This window comes from Pogoniulus pusillus, chromosome 1 (genome assembly GCF_015220805.1).
Source record: "Pogoniulus pusillus isolate bPogPus1 chromosome 1, bPogPus1.pri, whole genome shotgun sequence".
Lineage (NCBI taxonomy): Eukaryota > Metazoa > Chordata > Aves > Piciformes > Lybiidae > Pogoniulus > Pogoniulus pusillus.
Genome location: NC_087264.1, coordinates 16,433,547 through 16,453,744, shown reverse-complemented (window position 1 = coordinate 16,453,744; position 20,198 = coordinate 16,433,547). Strand labels below are relative to the sequence as shown.

Genomic DNA, 20,198 nt, shown 5'->3' with positions numbered 1-20,198 from the left:
AGGGTCACTGTGTCACACGTAATTGTCTTTGTTCATGCTATAGAACTGCATTACCACGCCAGTGAAAACCAGGCTTTGTGCTTTTTACCTCTATGAGCCTCATCAGATTGTAAAATGAACTCGTGAAGAGATTCCTGCTTGCGAGACAATGGTGACCTCTGTTGTTGCCTCCCATTGATATCAACCTTCTGTGATGCTATTTTGTCCTTGCATCACACACTTTTGAAATAGCACACTTTGAAATGAGCTGGCAGTCAGAGAGAAAATATGGGCCAGAGTGCTGCATTTAAGTTTCTGGCCAGGAAAGGATGTGTCTACTCTGCACTCACTCGAGAAAATGTAACTTGAGAGTTTCCTCTCAAAGAGCCCCTAGTCTGGCTACCAGGTTTTTCAGTTCATAGCTGTGGACCACTGCAGAAAAGAGTGGTTGCAAACAATTTAAACCACAGTGCTAATAACACCTGCAACATATTATGAGAAAAAGTGGCGGGTATGGTTATGGAGGAAGAAGTCAGATGAAAGACTGACTCCGTTTTGAACAGATTCTATTCCTAAAACTGGAGCTGAGATTTCAAAAAGTGTGAGGTTGCACAAATGATTTGTTCCCTTCTAAGATGCCATTTCGTTATTTTTCTTTGCATGCTTTCACACTTCAGTGATCCAGACATTGGAACTCAGAGTATTTTCTCTACTGCAAAAGAAACTTCAATTATTTTTAACTGCTTTGGAGTTGTTTGGGCCTCTTTAAACTGTTGGTCTCCCTTGTAAAATCAGTATATAAAATCATCAACAGACTAACTTTTCCTATGCAGGGACTTGACAACTACTGCCTCAAAAAATATTGCTGTTTCTGATTGTGGAAAGCTGTCACTTCTTAGAAGTGTAACTGGGAATCTCTTCCCACTCATCACTGACTTAAGTGAGTCATGTAGTATCTGCATTTCACAAGCAGCGGCAATGACAGTACAAAAGATGTATCATACAATAATTAACAAGCATTCCCAGTGTCCTTAGTTATGCACTTTTTCATGCTCCTTTCTACCCAAGAATCAAGAAATGCCACTTTTCAATATATGAATGTACTTAGATGCTGTAGTTATGCTCATTCTTGCTAGCATAGAGAAAATACCCCTCAGCAAAGTAATAGATCAGTTATCCAGGGCACAGATCAGCCAGGAAAAAGTAATGCCAAAATGATAATGCCCAAGTATTTACAGCAGATGGAGCTACACATTTTCCGCTGGCTGTATGTTATGTGATATTCCAAGGTAAAGTGTACAGTTTGTCAAGGACAGAGAACTGTACCATCTAACCAAGGAATAGTTAGTCAGCAGAAGGTATTTCGTTAATTACTGCAGTTGACTATCAGAAATCATCCTTGTAGCATCAATAAAACCAGCAGCTCAAGATTACTGCTGTATTTTGGTGTCTTAATAAAAATCACAACTCGTGTCGAAAGGGTTGGTTGTTACCAGTCCAGCAACTTGAAGGTTGCCTCTGCTGGCTTTTGTTTACAATACAGGTAAGATAAGCATTGGAGAGAGAACAAAAGTTTCAGTATACAACATTACCAACCAGAACATATGCATGATGTCCACAGGTTATCCTTAGGGGATCTAGGCTACCACACAACTAAAGTTTGCATACTTGGGCTGCGTACTTGCATGTGGTTCCTTATCTGAAATGAACCTTGCACCTGTCTCCATTGCTGCCATGATCCAGATGGGGATGTTTCTCATGCTGCAAATGCATCTCCTTTAAGATAAAAAAAATAATGTTTACACAGCAAGAGTGAGGGAGATTATTTTTGCAGTTTCTATCAAAATTACTCTTATCCCAGAGCAGTTAACAGAAATCAAATACAACAATTCCTTTCTTGCCATGTTTGAACTAGTTTCAACCCCCTACTTTTGTAAAAGCCTACTCTACTCCCACATTCTGAGGCGACTTGTCTTGCGTATTTGAAATTCACCTCCCCCTCCCATTCCACTTGCAAATTCCTCACCACATGGTCATCTGCCAAAAAATTAAACTCAAATTTTTAAGTCACAAACTTTTTGTTCTCCACTTAAGTATTATTAATTACACCAGTAAAATTGATTGGTCTCATATTGTATCTAGAGATTTTTAAGTTCTGGTAACTAAGAGGTGGTAGATGTCCCATCCCTGGAAACATTCAAGGTCAGGTTGGGCAAGGCTTTAAGCAACCTGACCTCATTGAAGACAGTCCTGCTTATTACAGGGAGGTTGAACTAGATGACCTACAAAGGTCCCTTCCAACCCAAATTATTATGTGAATCTATAAAGTGAGCACTGCTAATGACTGGATCCAAATATCCCAAATTCTCAATTATGAATATTGTCTTACTGCTTTCCAAAATTAAAAGTCACTTTTTGGGTAAGTGGAGAAACACTGCAGCACTTTATGAATTTGCTGTCTTTTCTGAGATCTCCTCTGCTTGGAAGTTAATATAATTTCTAGGCACAAAATTCAATATATCAATAATATGTAATACATACAATGAAGAATACACATACTAGTAAGTAACGTAATGGCGACCTCTCCTGAAATTAGGTGTTTGAAGATCTTTTCTTGGAAGGACAAGGACAAACCCACAGATAGCAGATGAAATACAGGAAGCCTGTCCATTTATTTCAAAATGGGACATTTTATAAAATAAAGTGGAACTATTCACTAGTAAATACTATTCTTATTACAGCATAACAGTTGCTAAAAACATTTTCTTTTCTAATGTACCAACTATACAGAAGAATATATTTCTTTCTCACAAAAATTAGCTTTGAGCAACAAGTGCAAACATCCAGTACATACCACTGATTGAAAGCATTCAGAAGAAATGTATTTGAAAGTACACAAAAAGGCATCTCCTTCAGTACGTCTTTTGATACCACTCAAATTCCCCCAGCATTTGTTCTTCCTTAAATAACCATCATTCCTCACCACTTGCCAAAGAGAACTGTATTTTAACTGTTACATTCTTTACTTCCTAATTATTTCTCCAAATGTCTCTCATTAAATCTTCAGCAAAGTCTAGTAGTTTACAGATTGCATTTTAAACTGAAGAACTTTTACCAGGAAGGATAGAGCACTTTCTTCAGTTCTTTACACAGCAGAGTACAATAGCACAAAGTGGTTTGCCTGCTGAACTATTTTGTTCAAGACAAAAGAAATTGTTTTTTTTTTTAATTAAAATAAAAATCCCTATTTGAATAGTCTGAGCTATTTGGCATTTAAAATGACTGCATTGTTTCTCTCTCAAAAAAAAAAGAAATGAGCAGCATATAATTTGAAAGTTTGTGGTTTCAATCAGACCAGTCATTTCAAACTAAACAATGGTGATTTTATGTTACAGTCTAGGAATGGCTGTGGATCAGGATCCCCGTTTGAACTGGCCCTTGGACAGAGAGCAAATGGATTCTGTGAATCAGAAATCCCAGAAAGGCCCAGTAAATGGAATGAATCTACTTCGGGAATAAAATATTCCTTGACCTGAACAAAGCAGTGGAGGTCAGGATCTAGCCTTTCTTGGAATGGTAGGTTTTAGTATTTCTTATCAAGGTAAAATTATTTTAACTGCTCCTTCTAATTTTTCATTTAGAAAAAAGTGTATGAATCACCCCAAAGCCCACTCTGTGTTCTAGACACACAAAGCCAGACATTTTCCTCACAGTGAGAAAGTAACACTGTTCTTGTTTTCACAACATCACCAGTGGAAGCTGCCTGGAAAGTCATCAAAAGTGCCACTAAGTGGAAGAGCTGAGTCAGAATATGACTGTTCTGTATCATTTAATGCACAAGTACACTTCACAAGCTTGGGACAAGCCACACTGCAAGTCCTGTTTAGACATAGTAAGTTGGGCAGTTATGAATTACTGTTAACGGTGGTATGCTGACAAGAATTTGGTATTATTTACCTCACAGAAACCAGCACAATGTGGAACTACAACAACTTAGGGATTTTTTGCCTCCATTTAGGTCCACTACCTGTTATCTTAATGGAAGACAGCAGGCAACCTATTGTCAGGGTAACCGGTTTCAGCTCTAGTGGTTTGGGAACTTCCACAGCCACATCCCAGCCTGTAATCTCACCCTTGTCTTCCAGACGCTCATTTCCCACTGCTGTACTCTTAATCAGAAAGGGAAGTGGATGTTACCTTCCTAAAACAAAGAGAGGGTTGATCATGCAGAATTTAGGCAAACAAATGCTATGCATACAAGGGGGTTTACTGAAGTCAGCGTAATTGTTTGTGTACATTGGATCTGAGGGGATCCGGTGCTCAGGGCAGTACATAAGCTTCAGCTACTTCCTGGCCTATGGGATTAATGTCGACTGAAGTGTCCTCAGAGCCAGATCCTGTAGTGTGTGCTTAGCACACAGAAGTGCTGTATTGACTTCCACAGAAGTAGAGGAACTGAACACATCACTGGATGCATTCAAGTTTGAGCTTGGCAGTAAGGGTCTCCAAGTACTTAAAGCTAGTGATAAGTGATAATGCACTATCAAAACTATTATCTTGTTGGATGGCTGAATATGATACCACATACAGTGGCCAGAATAATCTTCTAAAGCTCTGATTCTCTGGGGACTGGTACAGGAAACCCTAAAAAAACCCTGCTGGGTAATTCATGGGGCCCCCATAAACTCAGTGGAGCATTTCATGGATAAAGAAGTCACAGTCATACCGAGTTGGAATAAATTGACAGTCTCCAGGTGATGTAAAGGATTTCACTGTGTTTAGACACCAAATATCAACATGTAGAAATTTCAGCCTCAGGAAACTTTAATGGAAGAAAGTAGCTTAATGGCTTGGTATATTTTGCAACTTTTGCTGAAAGTTTAACATCACAAAACGACATACTGCTGTGCAGCTTAAAGAATCACACGATTGCATTCAACCACTTCTGATGTTTTTCAGGTCTACTGTTCTTCTCCTGATCCCAGTTTCCAGACGGATGACACAGCTGATACATAGCTGAATGTTCATTCTCATGAGTCATTATTAATAAATAATCCTATCACATACATAGATTTTTACATGTACTCTTAAAATCATTCTATTAAATATATAGATAAAATAATCACTGCTATATAAAAAAATCATTTTAAAACAGCTGAACTTTCAAGCTTTGCATAAAATTCTGTAGACACATTCATTACAATCTAGAAACTCAATAAAAATACCTTTTAGAGCTCAATCCATCAAAAATATTCATGGCATTAAAAACTGATTGTCTTTTTTTACTGTAACCTGTGCTTGCTCTTTTTGCACCGATAATTTCCTACTGTTTAGGAAAAGGTACATTCAATTCACCTTGTAGATTTTGTGACTACTTAACTCACTTCTTCAGTTCTAAGACATCTGTCCCACTTATATTTAGCAGGGTTCTGTTTTAACAGAATACCTTTTCTTTGTATTTTCTGTAAAATCACAATGAAATGCTTTGCAGTTAAGTTACACAACTACAGTAACATCAAATCATCCTGTTGCAGCTGTCTCACAATCTCTAACGGTGCTTCTGGCCATACCAAACATCCTTCATCCAGTGACCCTCAAACACTCCCTGACACTTAGACTTGACAATACTCTGCTACCCACACATTTGGCCAACAATGGGGTTTAGAAAGGGTCTTAATAGATTAGTACCCCTGTATATCTGAATTCTGCTGCTAAATCAAAAGTACCAAATGCAGTCAGCTCAAGCTCAGCATTTCTCAAAAAACTAAGGAAAAAAAAAAACCCAGGAAAACTGTCCACATTCAGATAGTGCATGCTTTATGTTGGAAAATGGAGAGATGATAAAGTTCCCCACCAGCCCTTAAAACCTCCCTTAACTCAAGGCAGTCTTCTAGCCAGCAAGCTCAAACAGGCTTTGTTATAGCAGATGCTTCACCATTGGGCTTTTAGACCCTAAGCTTAGAATAGGACGCAAAGCCCAAGAAGAAGCAAGGGCACTTGCACTGAGGGACTGGATCTTGCACTGTGGAAGAAGAGGTTCTGGCATGCACAAGTCAGTTTAGATGAACAAAGCTGCTGCTTTTACACAGATGCAATTTTTTACAGTCCCAAGTTATGGCAAACCTCCAGAAGAGTTCAGCCTCTTTCTATGCACAGTTAACTGTACCAATGTAATCACTCTCTACTCTCTACCCTGGATCGCCTTACCCGTGGTTGGGTAATGATTACCCCATCAGATAACATGACTACAAACAGGTTTTAAATACCTACAGAGAAACTGTCCTATATTATGACGTGTCTTTACGTGCTTCAGAAATGGAGGGCTTTCATATTTTTTATCAAATGACAGTTAAAATATGTGGCTGTAAGTTTTATGTATTTTATTTTAGCATAAGGTGGATCTTTGTCCTGGCTTAGTTTTCAGCCAAACTAAGGAATCTTCATGTGACATGGTACCTAAAAGCAGCAAAGAAAAGCAGAAGCAGCCTCAGAAGTAGTCAGATACTTTTGTACAAAAGCAAGACCAAAACCATAGCATCTGTTCCTGATAGAACTATTAACCTTCCTGACCATCTGAGCATCTCAGCAAAGATGGTCAGCATCAGCAACATATCAAGGGTATATTTCTTCAGTATTCTCTACAGGAGTTTCTGTGCTGAGATTTCCTGTATGATCCCTCCTAAGAAGCAGCCAGCATGTCTGTTCTCCACCTTTCTACACATCCAGCCTATTCCTGCAAATTAAACGCAATGAGAAGGGCAGGGTAAGAATAATTTAAATCCTAAAGGCACCAGACTCCCCTACCCAAATAAACTCCTCATCTCGATTTTGTTGCTCTGCTGGATTGCCATAGGAATTATAATTACTGGGGTAAGAGCATTCCAGCACCTGCAGCTCAGCTCTGCCTCCAGCTCTCTCAAAGAATTCCATGGAAAATGTGACAAAGCATTCCTAGCCTTGCCCTTGCAGCTGAGTCAGATTCATGGGCAAGTCAACATCACCCCTCTTCCACAGGTGTCAGGCCCTACATAAGTAAATAAGCCAGAAGAATTATTTTTGAAGACTAGAGCTCTGAATTGTTAATATTTCTACTGATAATTATCTGGTTTTATTTAGCATCTTATAAAGCAAGGCACAAATGTACAAAATTGCATCTACTAAATCAGGTAATTTCTATATATATGTACACAATTATCATCATATAAAATGTGCCCAGACACTGTCAGAGCACAACAGCAGAGGAATTAAGGAACAACCTGATAAAACACACAAATACCAGGTCCTGCATTTCTGTTTGTGCTTCACCTGAAGGTACATATTCATATGCAGATACACAAAGCAATCCAGCCAGCATCGTTTATTTTTCCACACCTCACAGAGATCAAACTTTGTTGCTAAGAAGCTGTGGAAGGAGTAAAAGGCAGTAGACCAGCACCCAGAAGAAAATGATGAAGTAAAATAGCTCCGGCTGCTCAGAAATCGTAATCTCATGAGTTGGTGTTGGAATCCCAGTTGGTTCCAAGTCCTTCTTCCTGAAAACAGGAGAGAATTTGATACGAGACAGGAAAAAGAACAAAACACACTTATTGTTAATATTTACTGTGACGATTAGAGGGCAGACTAAAAGACAGCAGTTTAACAAAGCATTTTGGTCTAGTCAGACGGAGTCCAAGGTAGACTAGGAGGTGCATAAAGAGCTTAAGCAGTGTCTTCCCTTAGGAGTTAATGTAAATAACAATAAATTCTCTGAAAACCCTGGACAAATTGTCAGGTAGTTTGACTACAAGCCTTTACAGTACAGTATTTTGATGTAAGGTGATTTCCATCAGTCACAAAGATCCCATGTGATACTCAGAGGTGTGTTGATCTGGGCAAGACATATCACACAAATACAATTTTAGACACTGTATCTGCCTTGACAGACTTTCCCCAAATCATCTACTTTCAGAACTTCTCATGTCAAATACCACAACAGTAAACAGAACAGGACCAAGACTCCAAAATTCCAACTGCAGTTCATTAAGGAAAAAGCCCAGTGGATTCTTCATTAACTACTGAGCTCTCACAAAGACAAAAGAAGGTCTTGGAAAAGGCACATGGTGCACTCATGGTATAAAACAAGTTATAAAGTAATGAGTTATAAAATTATGACTCCTTTATAGATTTATAATAAAACATGCTCACTATCAGCAGTCTGCAAACAAACACAACTGTGACTGTTGTTCAGGTAGGTTTTTTAACACAAGTGTGAGAACAGAACACTGAATCCCAGTAATGTTTTGTCTATTTTCTTTATTGAAATGCAACCATCTTTTTAATTAGAAGTTCTTGGAGGTATTATTATCAACCAAGAGGGAAAACCTAAAGCGATCCTTGTTTCATGTAGATATGAAGACCCTAATAGCAAAGGGATAGACACTCTGCATTCAGGATCCATTACCCTAAGTCTAAACACACTTACAAAAACTCATCAGTGCCCTAAGAGAGGCCACAACTCTACCATTATAGTTCATTTTAATTTCCCTTTATAAATTTGTTAGAAGCACCTAGGATTTAATGGACTCTTTCCTTTGTTTGAATAATAACTTACCCAATGATGAATGGATTTTCACCCACAGCTGTTGTCTCCTGTTCACTTACACCATAGGTTTCCTTAATCAAACCAGGAATAGATTATATTAGAAACAAAAATTGGCACCTCACAAAGGTGGTAACTGTGTGTGTATTTTATGCAAAGTATGGCTAGTGTTTGCTCAGATAAAATGAAAGTGTGCTTACAAACTCATTCCCTGCCAGCATACCCACCCCTGCAGTCTAGTACACACACCAAAAAGCAAAGATTTGGAAATAAGAAGAGCTTTTTGATTTCAACTGTCGTCATTCAGTTGAATAAAGCTCCTCTCATTCATATAGATTTGTGGTAGGTAGTTTTGAGAGTATTACAAAAGTGAAGGATCTGCCTGAAACCTCTGTTGCACTGAACATTTGTGGCAGAATTTCTTTCAAGCTCCGCAACAGGCAGAATTCTATTTTGTGCTGAAAAGAGCCACATTGCTGTTCTTGCTCAGTCTGCCCAGACTGCTGCTGACTTAAAAAGGCTTTTTATGTCCTCCACACACCCTAGGAACCTTCAAAAAAAAAAAAAAAAAAAAAAAAAAAAAAGGAGGACAGCTTCTTCTCCCAGCTGTTACAGGAGCCTACCAGGGGGGCAGCCCTGCTTGACCTGCTGCTCACAAATAGAGAGGGGCTGGTAGGGGATGTGGTGGTTGGAGGCTGCTTGGGGTCCAGTGACCATGAAATTATAGAGTTTTCAATACATGGAGAAACCAGGAGGGGCATCAACAGAACCTCCACGCTGGACTTCCGAAGGGCAGACTTCAGCCTATTTAAGGAACTAACTCAGAAAGTTCCTTGGGAAAAAGCCCTTGAAAGCAAAGGGGTGCAGGAAAATTGGACCTACTTCAAGAAAGAACTCCTAAAGGCACAGGAGCAGGCTGTGCCATTGCACCGGAAGATAAACGGACGAGGGAGGCAGCCAGACTGGATGGGCAGGGAGCTGCTGAAGGAATTAAAGATAAAAAAGAGAGTGTATCACCTTTGGAAAAAAGGGGAGGTATCACAGGAAGAGTTCAAGGATGTTGCTAAGTCTTGTAGGAAAAAAAGTTAGAGGCAAAAGCCCATTTAGAGTTTAGGCTGCCACTGTTGGTAAGGAGAATAAAAGGTGTTTTTATAAATATATGAATGGCAAGAGAAGGGGCAAGGACAACCTCCAGTCCTCATTAGACAGAGAGGGGAATATAGTGACAAAGGATGAGGAAAAGGCAAAGGTGCTTAACACCTTCTTTGCCTCAATCTTCAATAGTGGGACAGGTTGTCTCCAGGACAACTGGACTCCTGAAGTGGCAGATGGAGCCAGGGACCAGTATAGTCCCCCTCTAATCCATGAGGAAGAAGTAAGGGACCTGCTGAGCCACTTGGATCCTCACAAGTCCATGGGACTGGATGGGATCCATCCTAGGGTGCTGAGAGAGCTAGCAGCTGAGGTGGCCACGCCACTCTCCATCATTTATCATCAGTCCTGGCTCACTGGAGAGGTTCCCAAAGACTGGAAGCTGGCCAGTGTGGTGCCCATCCATAAGAAGGGTCGAAAGGGGGGACCAGAAAACTACAGAGCTGTCAGCCTGACCTTAGTGCCAGGCAAGGTCATGGAACAGGACATCTTGAGTGCCATTGCAAAGCACCTACAGGATGGCCAAGGGATCAGACCCAGCCAGCATGAGTTTAGGAAGAGCAGGTCGTGCCTGACCAACCTGATCTCCTTTTATGATTGGGTTACCCACCTGGTGAATGTGGGGCAGGCTGTGGATGTAGTCTACCTGGACTTCAGCAAAGCCTTTGACACTGTCTGCCACAACAAGCTCCTGGCAAAGCTGGCAGCTCGTGGCTTGGACAGATACACTCTGATATGGGTTAAGAACTGGCTGGAGGGCTGGGCCCAGAGAGTGGTGGTGAATGGTGCCACATCCAGTTGGCAGCTGTCACTAGCGGTGTGCCCCAAGGATCAGTGCTGGGCCCAGTCCTGTTCAATATCTTTATTGATGATCTAGACAAGTAAGTTTGCAGATGACACCAAGCTAGGAGCAGGTGTTGATCTGTTGGAAAGTAGGAGAGCCCTGCAGAGGGACCTAGACAGGCTGGATGGGTGGGCAGAGGCCAATGGGATGAGATTTAACAAGGCCAAGTGCAGTGTTCTACACTTTGGCCACAACAACCCCAAGCAGTGCTACAGGCTGGGCACAGAGTGGCTGGAGAGCAGCCAAGAAGAAAGGGACCTCAGAGTACTGGTACACAGTAGGCTGAAGATGAGCCAGCAGTGTGCCCAGGTGGCCAAGAGAGCCAATGGCATCCTGGCCTCTATCAGGAACAGTGTGGCCAATAGGACAAGGGAGGTTATTCTTCCCCTGTACTCAGCACTGGTCAAGCCACACCTTGAGTACTGTGTCCAGTTCTGGGCACCTCAATTCAAGAGAGATGTTGAGGTGCTGGAAGGTGTCCAGAGAAGGGCAACAAGGCTGGTGCAAGGCCTGGAACACAAATCCTATGAGGAGAGGCTGAGGAAGCTGGGGTTGTTTAGCCTGGAGAAGAGGAGGCTCAGGGCTGACCTCATTGCTGTTTACAACTACCTGAAGGGAAGCTGTAGCCAGGTGGGGATTGGTCTCTTCTCCCAGGCAACCAGCACCAGAAGAAGGGCACACAGTCTCAAGTTGTGCTGAGGGAGGTATAGGCTGGATGTTAGGAGGAAGTTCTTGCCAGAGAGAGTGATTGGCATTGGAATGGGCTGCCCAGGGAGGTGGTGGAGTCACCATCCCTGGAGGTGTTCAACAGAAGACTGGATGAGGCACTTGGTGCCATGGTCTAGTTTACTACATAGGGCTGGGTGATAGATTGGACTGGATGATCTTGGAGGTCTCTTCCAACCTGGTTGATTCTATGATTCTGTATCATGTTCTTGAGAAACCAGTATGGATTACATCTGCCATTAATGACGCAGCTTCACACTACAACTAAAATTCTTTTAGGGTTAGCTGCTGCTTTTGAGATAATATGATACTTTATTACATAATACAATCTAACAATACATTGGTACTATGGAGGAGAGAGAAAGAGTCCAGTCTTTCATAAAAAGTGCCCTTCAGGAGACACCCAGCGTTTTTGCAGGGCTGTGACCAGGAAACCAATGCACATACAGAAAATACACAAACTGAAAAACAACTGGGGCAGAAAATAAAGGTGGCATCAAACAACTGATATATTGCAGCTCTGTAGTTATGATGAAGCAAGCCTCTAAATTATGATAGATTTAATTGTAGTATTAGGTAGTCCTTTGTGGGTTGTTCAAGGTTGAGTAAGGTTCCACTCCACCTATTCAGGAGGGCTCAGAAAAGCTTTTCAGCGATGCTTGATTTTGACACTAACATTATTAGAAATCCCAAGCTTTTGTATTATCACAGAGGTCAATAGAGAGAGTAGACCTTTCTACAGTATGTGAACTTTTGGGAGTTTAAGAGAAATAGAGAAACAATGTTAGGTAAATTTCCAAGTCCTTACCTTCTCAGAAGTATTCGGAGCTCTTTTTCGGAGATAAACGTTGGAACCACTGTCGCTGTCTCTGAAATGTACATAAAAAGTTTTTAATGTCATAAAGCTAAGCTCTGTTTGGACTTCAAAGAGAGCTTCTGTGTTTAAACATGCTAGTTGCAAGCTATACAAACTCACAAATACACATTTTTGCATGTATTAGAAGATGGACTGGAATCTGTCAGTAAAAACAGGCTTGGGAAAATCTGACCCATGATAAAACCAACCTAATATGCTCACATTGGGATCTTTTCCAAAAAAAAAGTATTGTATTTTTTTTTGCACATCTTGACAGCACTGACAGACCCTGAAGGGAACAGAGAGCTTGAAGGAGACAATGTTTTTCTACAGAAAATGTTTATCACAGTCATTAGAGTGCTAGTGGTAAGAACCAACAAATTACTGTTTACATCCCACTCAGATACAATAGCTAAGAGCTAAATTAGAACATAAAAGGGAACTGAGGTGGAAGGAGTAAAATTAGCTGAGAGTCTCTGTCCTAGGTCTACAGTTAACTTTTCCCACAGCAGCCCTATTTATAGGGCAGTGCCTCGTGTGTGGAACTGGAGCAGGCCTGGTAATACACCAGTGTTTCAGTCACTGCTCAGCAGTGGTTGAACAACATTAAGGCTGTCTCTCCAATCCTCCTTGCCCCAAAGGACAGGAGTCTGAGGCTGGGCAGAGACACAGCTGGGACAGCTGATGTGAACTAAGCAGAGTGATTTTCCATACTATGTGATGTTTTGGTCAGCCAAAAAACTGAAAGGAATGATGAAGTTGGCAGAGAGGGGCACAAATGCTCTGTATTAAAGCATTCGTCTCAGAAGGAACTGTCATGCCTACTGAGTCACATGAGATTTTCATCTTTTCTCTATGCATCCTGCTGAGGATGGAGAGTGACAGAGTGGCTTGATAGGCACCTGGTGACCAGGCAAGGCCAACCTACCACAATCTCATTCACTTCTTCAGAGACAGCAAAAAAAGCCCAACAAATAAACAAATATCTGTTGGAATGAAGCATTGTTTGATTTCTACATGGTGTCACAATGCACATGGATTACTTCATCTATATTACAAAACACTGTGTTGGAAGAAAACAATCATAGCACTGCCACATTCAAAATCCACTGCTAGTGGGTTTTGTAAATCAAAACTGCATGGTAAAATCAGACAAAGTCCCATTGGCACTGAATCACTCAAAATCTTTATGAGAAACACAGGAAGAAGCCCATGAGTCCCAAAACACTGCTCCTAAAAGAAACTGACATGGCACACTTCAAGAGACTAGGCATTCATAACAGCTAGGTGTATGTAAGAAAAAGCTCATGTGAAATACCTGGTCAATTCCTGACCATCGGCAATTTCTTCCAGTTTATCTTGTGGCAGAGAGGAAGTGGCAGCTTCCAAAATCTGCAGGTCTTCTGTTTTGATCACACTTTCCCCTTCTTCCTCCCTGTTACTACTCTTTTCTGGTGTCTCTATGGCTTTTGATAAATCCTCTAGATGTTCTGCTATGGCCTGCTGAAATTAAGAAACATTTTACATTAGACAACAAGACCAATTCTCTGCTCTTCCAAACATCTTAGTGGTGCAGCCTACTCAGAGGCTAAACTGAATTTAGTACAAGATTGGAAGTCCAACTAAAGAGAATAAACAACAATTCATTTTTGAAAAGAATTTTGGACACACTGAGTGATAAAGTACCATTGGCTCAACATACCAACAATTAGTTGTCAGTTCTTTTTCATATGATGTCATGACATGAAATAATCCCCAGTCAGTCTTTCCAGCTAACAGCAAACTGACCTCATTGCCCTAGAGTCAGGACCCAAAAATGCATCCAAGCAGGTTGTCTAAACTACATGTAGTGTAAATGGACACTTATTTCTGAAAAACACTGCAAATTGCCTAAATCAAATGCCTAAACCAATATCCTCCCTTTCTCCTCCTCCTCCAGTGCAGACAAGCCTCCATTTTACCCATGTAACTTATGCTACTGAAATTGCTTTAAGTGTTGGTAGGCAAACTCACTTGGATTCAGACAAAAACCAGCTTTGCCTGTATCCTTTCTATATCAGCAGTACTGCTTCCTGTTAAGCTCATTAGAAGTTATTAGAAACATGCTCTATGGTAATCTTTTATGTCTAGGGATTATACAGGAGCCTCAAACTACTTTAAAACATAATTAAAATTCACATTGTTTGCAATAGTATTAGGGCTTATTTTCTCTTTTAATGTCAGATCTCCTCAGGGATCTGCAGTTCCATTCATTCCAGTAGAGGGCTGTGGCACACAGCATTACCCAACAACAAGTACTTTCTACGTATTTCTCCATAGCACTGCAAAATGAAAGCAACTGAAAACCTTGAAGGTCAGATGCTAATCATCCACCCATACAAAAACCAATGCTGGTAATCAAAAAAAATAAAATACCTCAGGATGTTGTGGAACAGTGGAATCTTCGAGGTTGGTGGCCATTTTGCCAGATTTCTCAGTTTCTGACTCTTCCCCTACTAGTAATGGCACTTCTTTTTCTTCAGAAGAATCCACAGGACTGTTAGTATCTGTTGTTTCCTCCTCACCATTCTCAGTATCCATTTCTGATGGAGGGACACTTAGTTTATCTCCTAAGTCTGACTCTGGACTATCTTCTTTGGAGTTCTGTTCTAATAAGTCCTCCTCATGTAAACTACCAGTTATTGTTTCAGAAGAAGCTTTGTCATTGCTAGTATCATAACCTTCGAGACAAGGCTCAAGGTAAGCATTCAAAACTGCTGATATGGGAACATTATAATGTGGATAGTAAAAGAGATTGTGGGGTATTACGGATACTTTTGAAGAACTGGACAGCACTTCAGTTGGAGACTCCATTTCATCACAGCTGTCCAGATCATCGGGATTTTTAGGTGCATCTGAGAGAGAGTCATCAGATGTTTCATGCTGTGTAGATAGTTCTTGGCTTTTGAGATTGAGTGAACAATGCTCAGTTTCTTTTGTCTCTAAGACAGGTGATTGCTCTGTATGTTCATTTTCTGGAAGTTTCACTGTTTCCTCACTTAGATGAAGAACATATTTATGTGTGTCTTCTTGTTTTGAGGTATCTTCTGGTAAAAGAATTGAAGTCTGTGGCTTGCACTCTTCTACTTTATTTACAGATTCATCTGTGAGGATACCTGAAGTCCAGGATAATGGACTCAGAGAAGAAGTGTTGGCTGAAAGGCTCTTAGTTTCATTATCGTATTCAGTAGAGGTTTCTTTAGTTAATTCTTCAGAGTAGTCTTCAAAAGAATCAACAGAATTCTTCTGGTCTGTCAGAGCAGCTGGAGAAAGGTCATCATTCAGTTTCAGCGGATCATCAGATATGCTTCCTTCATGTGACATGAATTTATCACTTAGAACCTCCCAAGAGGAACTGGATTCAAAACTGACAGATCCAGTAATTTTCAGTGAGGTAGGCCTCTGAGGCTCCTCTTCAGATGTTTCTGAATGACTCAGTTTTCCATTGCATTTTTCAGCAATGTTTTCTGACGGGATTATCTCAGGGGTGTCATGAATATGTACTTTTGGAGGAGCAGGATGACTCCTCTCATGGTTAACAGTATACAAGTTTTCTTCGCTTTCACTTAAAATCAGTATTTTGCCTTCCTTCTCTGAAGGTGTGTCTTTGATGCGGACATAGGTGGACTCAATTGGAAGCTCCTTGTCAGGATCTGTAAAGTCTTCCTAAAAGTAATAATACCATTAGAAGATAAATCATAGCTCAGATATCATTTTACTTTTCCCAAACACCACAAAAAGAGTAGCCCATCACCCCATTACCCTGTGAGTGAGAAATTAATGGACTCTCTTATTTTGAAAGAAGGGAAACCAATTTGGCAAGTCGAGTGACTTAAAGCTCAACACCAAGAAGCCACTTGTACAGGAAGATGAGAATGCAGACAAGCCTACTCCTCGGTTGTTAATGCATCCATCTTTCTCTGCTGCACCTGTGGAGACAACTCCCTTGGCTTTTTGACACAGTCCCAAACCCTGGGAATATAATGAAACTAACATGTCCACTAAGTCCACTGTGAAATATAGTAATATACTGGATGAATTCTCCTAAGTTTAAACAAATCTTATTGTAAATCTCATCTACTACTAATAATTCTATAATAATAATAATAATAATCCCATTGACTTTAATAATGCCCACCAATTTTATAAGCTACAAAATAAATATCAACTAGAACAGCCAGTCAAGAAATATGAGGTGTAGGCACCACCATTTGGTACTCTAGCACCAAAACCTACCCAGATACGCAAGGGACACTGAGTCTCTCGGAGCTGCTTTCAAACAAAAAAGACTGTGTTGAACTATGTTTGCTGGAAGTACAAGCATTTTCCAAAACAGTTTTTCAACGTATGAACATCTCTTTTCTTTCCAGTTCCTGGGACTTCCCATTTCCCCCCAAGTTTTTCATATCCTATCCTTTAATTCTCCTATAAGTTTATCCCCTGTTTCTCCAAAAGACCTTTGTCAATCCATGACACTCTGTCCCTGCTTACACCTCAATTCTTTGCTTTTCTGAAGTATGCAATAGAGTCTTGGTCCTTGTTTATTATGCGCCCAGTGAACAGTTTTGACTGGCTCCACTGATAAGATTCAGCTTCTGATATATGCTAAATTCAGACTGATTTTAACCCTCAAACTTGAGAAGATAGAAGTCAAAATGAAATTTGAAGTTCAATGAATCATCACAGAAGAAGGGATAAAATTCAGTCTTATTTAAGATTAACATGTCCAGAGAAGGGCAACAAGGCTGGTGAAAGGCCTGGAGCACAAATCCTATGAGGAGAGGCTGAGGAAGCTGGGGTTGTTTAGCCTGGAGAAGTGGAGGCTCAGGGGTGACCTCATTGCTGTCTACAACTACCTGCAGGGTGGTTGTAGACAGGTGGGGGTTGGTCTCTTCTCCCACGCAACCAGCAGCAGAACAAGGGGACACAGTCTCAAGTTGTGCCGGGGGAAGTACAGGCTGGATGTTAGGAGGAAGTTCTTGCCGGAGAGAGTGATTGGCATTGGAATGGGCTGCCTGGGGAGGTGATGAGTCACCGTCCCTGGAGGTGTTCAAGACAAGACTGGATGAGGCACTTGGTGCCATGGTCTAGTTGACTGGATAGGGCTGGGTGCTAGGTTGGACTGGATGATCTTGGAGGTCTCTTCCAACCTGGTTGATTCTATGATTCTAAGTAGTAGAGTCCCGTGCAAGCAGACCTTAGCTCTGAAAGTTATAATTGGATGGAAATATTTAAACACACAACTCTACCTATAGTGTTTTAAGAATTGATTTGATTAAACAGAAGTGTAGAAAATTACACCCGAGTTTGTGGTTTATTTTAATATCTGAGAAAGAAATCTAGGAGATAACTACAGGAATATTTGACTGGATGAAGTACATCGAAGCCAATGTAAAACATGACGTACACAGCAGTAAACACATACCCCTTCCAGCTCTGGGAAGTGCTCCAGAAATTGTGCCACATATGTCACAATCGACTGCTCATCAGGTGATTCCACCATGATATCTATGGAAACACACAACTGTGTTGAGCACACACAATTTTAAAGCACAATGGTCATCAGACATTTGTCTTGCCTTCACAATGAGAGAAATAATAGCTACGAACCCTTCCCTTTTTCTGACAGTTAAGAGATGTACTTTCCACTGTTGATACTACTTCAGAGTTCTCAACATCCCATTCCTATTTCCAAACACATACTGAACCCTGATCAGGGTCCCTTTTCATCCACCTTCATACTGTCATTTAAGTTGTTGGTCACTAGACAGTGATCTTGAGTGACACTGGAGAGGATTGCCCAGTCTTCTAACAGGTGGCCCATGAAAGCAGAAATATCCTATCTGTCCTTTCAGTCATAAAACCAAGGCCAAACACACTGTAAGAAGTTCCTTTTAAATATACAAGAAACATATGTGCTTATGTTTATAAATATACACATGTGTGTGTATATGCGTTAAAAGGAAGAACTGGGAGATGCAAGTACATTTGAATAGGTATCTACCCATTCTGCTGGTACAGTAGACTTGCACACTTCATCCTGAAGTGGCATTTAGTCTCTGCATGCTGTAAGCATTTCAAAATGGTGCACCGTAACACCTCTCAGCACAACTTGGTGGTGATTAACACCTGCAGATGTCACACAGCATCTGAACATGAACCTGAACCAGTGTACATACCCAGAATGATGGCAAGACCTCTCCTGCAAAAGAAACTTGCAAACAGGACTGGCAGCATTTGACTATTAGCCAGTGATCAATTAGTTTTTATTCTTCTAATCAATCAGCCCAAAACACTGCTCACATCAACAGCCTAATCACAGGGAGGTATCACAATGCACTATTAATGAATTCATTATAGTTTGAATGGTATCCAATAAAGTTGCTGGGGGCATTTTACCTTCTGGTTCTAGGAGCCGAGGAACACCCAACTTATTTTGTGCTATGCTGAAAGCATCCTCCAGGTTTTCTCGAGCCGATTTCTCCAGCGCTTGCTTCATATCTACCAAAGTACAGTCTATTGCTTTTATGACAGCTAAGAAAGCAAGGCCACTCCTCCAACTGCTGGCAAAGTCCTGAACTGCAACACCATACCTGAACAGAATTAAATCAGTTTACATGGGTGGTTGTGTTACAAAATCCAAAGTAAAGCCGTTACCATTTTCAAAGACTCCTGAGAGTTAACAGTAAGGTTGCTGAGTTGCATTAGTCACATTTGCAATGTTTTTGGGTTTTGAAATGCACAAAATATGTCCATAAAAGAAGGATTCAAAGTGAATTGGTGTGGTTAACAGCTCACATGAATCCACTTGTAGGAAATAGTTAGTAAAAACAAAGCCCTCAAGAGCTCAGTAACCACATTTAACAGTCGCAAAACCAAAAGTCTCTGTGATTCCTGTTTCTGTTGCTCTCCAGCATTTTAATGCCATAGCTTGGGAAGACTGCCAAGACTTGAGTATTTAAAAACATAAGCATAAATGATTCACATTCCTGTGTATTTGGCCTTCTATAGCAGAAGACTGTCCTTTGCCACGTGCTAGTGGTGTCAGTATATGTATAAAGGATAAATGTGTGAGATGACCAAAACTTCTGAGGAATATCAACCATCAGCTTTTCAATGAAACACAGCCCAGGAATAGAAAATTCTGCATGGGTCACTGCATAACAGGATTATAATGACACTATTATGGTTTTAATAGTGCAATTGCAAGAAAAAAACTCTATTAGAGTTTGAGCTCTTTGGACTAAAAAAACTACAGTCTTTACTTTTCTTGTACCACTTTCCTGTTAATGACACTATCAGTGTTATTTTGGGATTAAAACTGTGCCTCCTCTATGTTCTGCACTGGCAGTGGTGAACTGCACTTCTCTCTGGAACAGGTTTAGCTGCACAAGAAGAACCCTTAGTGCCACTGAAGAGTACCAAGGGAGGATGTGATCCGCAGGACAAGTATGTACATATGAACAATACGTAAATTTGTATCTTCAGCACTAGACATGTAACATTGGTGTTCACAGGCAGATGTGAACATAAAAATCCATCAACAGGCAAAAAAGCCAAATACAGAGATATTCAGCTCTTTGGCACAGGAGCCATCACACTAGGTAATAAGGTATATAGAATACACTCTACATTTACACATGCTCTAGTCATCTTCCACTGAAGTTCTTTAACTTTACAGTAACTCTGGCAGGTTAAAGCATCACTAGAAAAAGTGCTTTGGCAAAAGAATTCTTTTTTTATGAAACAGGAAACAGATGTGTCGATCAGTGGAAATGGGACTGAATGTTACACATTCGTGATAAACTGCTTAAGATTCACTCCCCTCTTTAATTCTGAGAGAAGAGGAGTTCTAACGGGGTCTTTGTCCTTCAAGGCACTCCACAGCACTGAGAAGCTCCCTCAGGGATACTGATAATTTAAAAGCCTGTTGCTAAAGTCTTTCAGTGTATTTACCTTTTCAGTTTGCCTCTTGCTTTTGCCTACCCTTTAATTACCAAAAAGTAACAAATACACTACACAGA

At 40.6% G+C, this 20,198-nt stretch overlaps 1 protein-coding gene across 2 annotated transcripts in view; it reads right to left on the bottom strand.

Annotated features, from left to right (window-relative positions):
* Positions 1-2,632: 2,632 nt before the first annotated feature.
* CLMN (calmin) overlaps positions 2,633-20,198 on the bottom strand; it is an 84,021-nt gene continuing 66,455 nt past the window's right edge. The window contains exons 7-13 of one of the 2 annotated variants that reach the window (XM_064142289.1): positions 18,574-18,767; positions 17,600-17,682; positions 14,551-15,840; positions 13,454-13,635; positions 12,088-12,148; positions 8,570-8,631; positions 2,633-7,511 (exon numbers count right to left, since the gene is read on the bottom strand). In XM_064142289.1, the coding sequence (XP_063998359.1) occupies positions 7,361-7,511; positions 8,570-8,631; positions 12,088-12,148; positions 13,454-13,635; positions 14,551-15,840; positions 17,600-17,682; positions 18,574-18,767 (2,023 nt within the window). In that variant the 3' untranslated portion in view covers positions 2,633-7,360. Of the gene's footprint in view, positions 7,512-8,569; positions 8,632-12,087; positions 12,149-13,453; positions 13,639-14,550; positions 15,841-17,599; positions 17,683-18,573; positions 18,768-20,198 lie in introns of both variants that reach the window. The other variant, XM_064142283.1, reaches the window with a different exon arrangement.